This window comes from Berghia stephanieae, chromosome 4 (genome assembly GCF_034508935.2).
Source record: "Berghia stephanieae isolate SIO BIC M18660-M18661 chromosome 4, UCSD_Bste_1.3, whole genome shotgun sequence".
Taxonomy (NCBI): domain Eukaryota; kingdom Metazoa; phylum Mollusca; class Gastropoda; order Nudibranchia; family Aeolidiidae; genus Berghia; species Berghia stephanieae.
In genome coordinates this window covers 87,957,836-87,960,335 of record NC_088363.1, presented here as the reverse complement: position 1 = coordinate 87,960,335, position 2,500 = coordinate 87,957,836, and the positions used below count along the sequence as shown (strand labels likewise).

At 38.4% G+C, this 2,500-nt stretch overlaps 1 protein-coding gene across 1 annotated transcript in view; it reads right to left on the bottom strand.

Moving 5' to 3' along the window:
• LOC144971491 (salivary alpha-glucosidase-like) overlaps window positions 1–2,500 on the bottom strand; it is a 20,315-nt gene that overhangs the window by 9,392 nt on the left and 8,423 nt on the right. Inside the window, exons 6-7 of the mRNA XM_078912451.1 lie at window positions 2,126–2,251; window positions 55–170 (exon numbers count right to left, since the gene is read on the bottom strand). Of these exons, the coding sequence (XP_078768577.1) occupies window positions 55–170; window positions 2,126–2,251 (242 nt within the window). The remainder of the gene's footprint in view (window positions 1–54; window positions 171–2,125; window positions 2,252–2,500) is intronic.

Below are 2,500 nucleotides of genomic sequence, written 5' to 3'. Positions count from 1 at the left end.
TGGTTCATTCAGACATAAAACCAGATTAATTCAATGGGTTACATTTCATACTACCTTGGTTTCCCATCTTTTAGGACATATTCATCCATAACATCAACCCACTGCCTAATCACATCAAATGTTTCTGGTTGCATCGTGGTATGGATATGATCCAAGTATTCATATTCACCCTGGCAGTAAAAAAAAATATTTTAAATTGAGCTTTATATAGCGCAATATCCACTAAATGTGCTCAAAGCGCTTTACAATGGGTCCCTGGTCAACAGCAACATTTAACATGTAGGACAGGAAATGACGCCTGTTAGGCGATATTACAATTTTTCGGACAAAGACAACGCTGTTAACGGCTAGGTACTCATTTTACACCTGAGTACGGTGAGAGAATGTGAGTAACGAGCCTTTTCCAAGGACTCAACTATGCGCCGAGCGCGAGGCTCGAACCCAGGACCTTCCGATCCGAAAGTAGTGTCATAGCACTAGACCACATAGCCGCAGTAGGTGTAAAAATGAGATTCTTCAAAGCAAATTAATGAAAAGAAAAACACTTATTGTTTTATAGATATATAACCAAATTCTCTTGACTACCCCTCTAGGAAAACTAGTCTCGAGGACCGATCTTGGGGGAAGAAAAACGGCTATGTGGGAATGTGGTATGACACTCGCTTTGGGTTCGGAAGGTCCTGGGTTCGAGCCTCGCTCGGCGCATAGTTGAGTCCTTGGAAAAGGGCTTTACTCACATTCATTCACCGTACTCAGGTGTAAAATGAGTACCTGGCAGTCAACAGCGTTGTCTCTGTCCAAAAAAAATTGTAATATCGCCTAACAGGCGTCATGTCCTGTCCTAATTGTTGTTTTGCTGTTGGCCAGGGACCCCATGTAAAGCTCTTTGAGTACGATTAGTGTATATTGCGCTATATAAAAAAGCTCAACTAAAAAACAAACAAAAAACGAATCGATCTAGGTTGATTGATCTAGGCGTCAGTCACAGTAAAGCGCCTAATATTTTCTCGAGGAAAAACAAAACATGGATCGATCTTGGTGTCAGTCGCAGTAAAGCGTCTAAATTTTCTCAAGGAAACAAAAACAAAAAAAAACAAAAAAAAAAAAAAAAAAAAAAACACCGAGATGATGGCAGGAGGTATTGGCTTAATCCCAGGTCTGCGGGTGTTATTTCAATCCTTTACCCTCTAGATCATCTCGTCTCAAAAGAATTGCCGACCCTGTAACCCAGCTGATAAGGCACCAGAAAGACACAATAACAATTCTACCTTTTTCGGCAATGAATTAATCGGGTAATTTTTCATACTTCTTTTCCACACAAAAAAATGGCTTGATGGGGGAGGTCAAACAGTATACAGAATAACAGAAAACTCACTATGATATGCCACAAGACCGACACAGTGGAGCGTGAACCGTATGGGAAGGAAGGGACTGTGCTGGAAGTCGATTGACATTTTAATCACATCCCCACCCCGACATAATTAAAATGTATTGAGTGGCAGGATCTAATTTGGATATGTCGGAAGGAGCTGTGCTATATATCAACTCATCGATGTAATTATCAGTTATTCAGACTTCGGGGGTGATGAGTCCACATATTCGCAGTTTTTCAACTAGGGAGTCTTGTGAAATATTGGTGAAAACGATAAGAATTGATGCTGGTTTTGCATAAAATCAACCCCTGTTTAGCTAATGAGATTTCAAAAAGCTGCTGGGTAAAAGAAATCAATGTCAGGGGCCGTACATTTAAACGCACTTATACAATGGTAAAAATAATGATAAGAATAATAATAAAGAATATATATATATATATATATTATATATATATATATATATATATATATATATATATATTGCGCTTCCTATCGCCCAGTTGGACCCAGCGAGCGCTATGCAGTTATAATCCCGTACAACATAAAAAATCAGTACAGATCAGAATAAAAAACAAACATTCAACCAACACCATATTTTGAGACAAACATGAGAAAGTGAAATACAAACTCTGATTTTTTTAAAAGCCTCGAACTATTCAATAGTATGGTCTTTATAAAAAATTAGGAGAATTAAATAAAATGATCATAGATGGAAGAATTTAGATTTAACCAGTCTCTCTTTAAGAACTCACCTCCGGACAATTGGCTGACATGTCTCTTGGTTCATCAAGACTCTTGTCAGCTGTCTCGACCATCTCGTTGATGGCATCCAGTCTCATCCCATCCACGCCGCGGTCAAACCAGAACCGGAGTGAATTCTATTTAAATTGGGACGGAAAGATTTGCAAAATGAGCGCATGTTTCTAAAACACCTCAACTAGCACAAATGCTAGAGTGACAGAACATGGACTCCCACAACTTTACAAAATGCTAAGATAACAGCAACAGAGACAAAATGCCAAGAAGATTTAATTTCGATTCGGTGAGTTAAGAACCGTTTCTAACTTCATAGTTTTAATATACCTTTATATTTTTGTTTACTTAATCAACCTCATAGAGAGGATGTA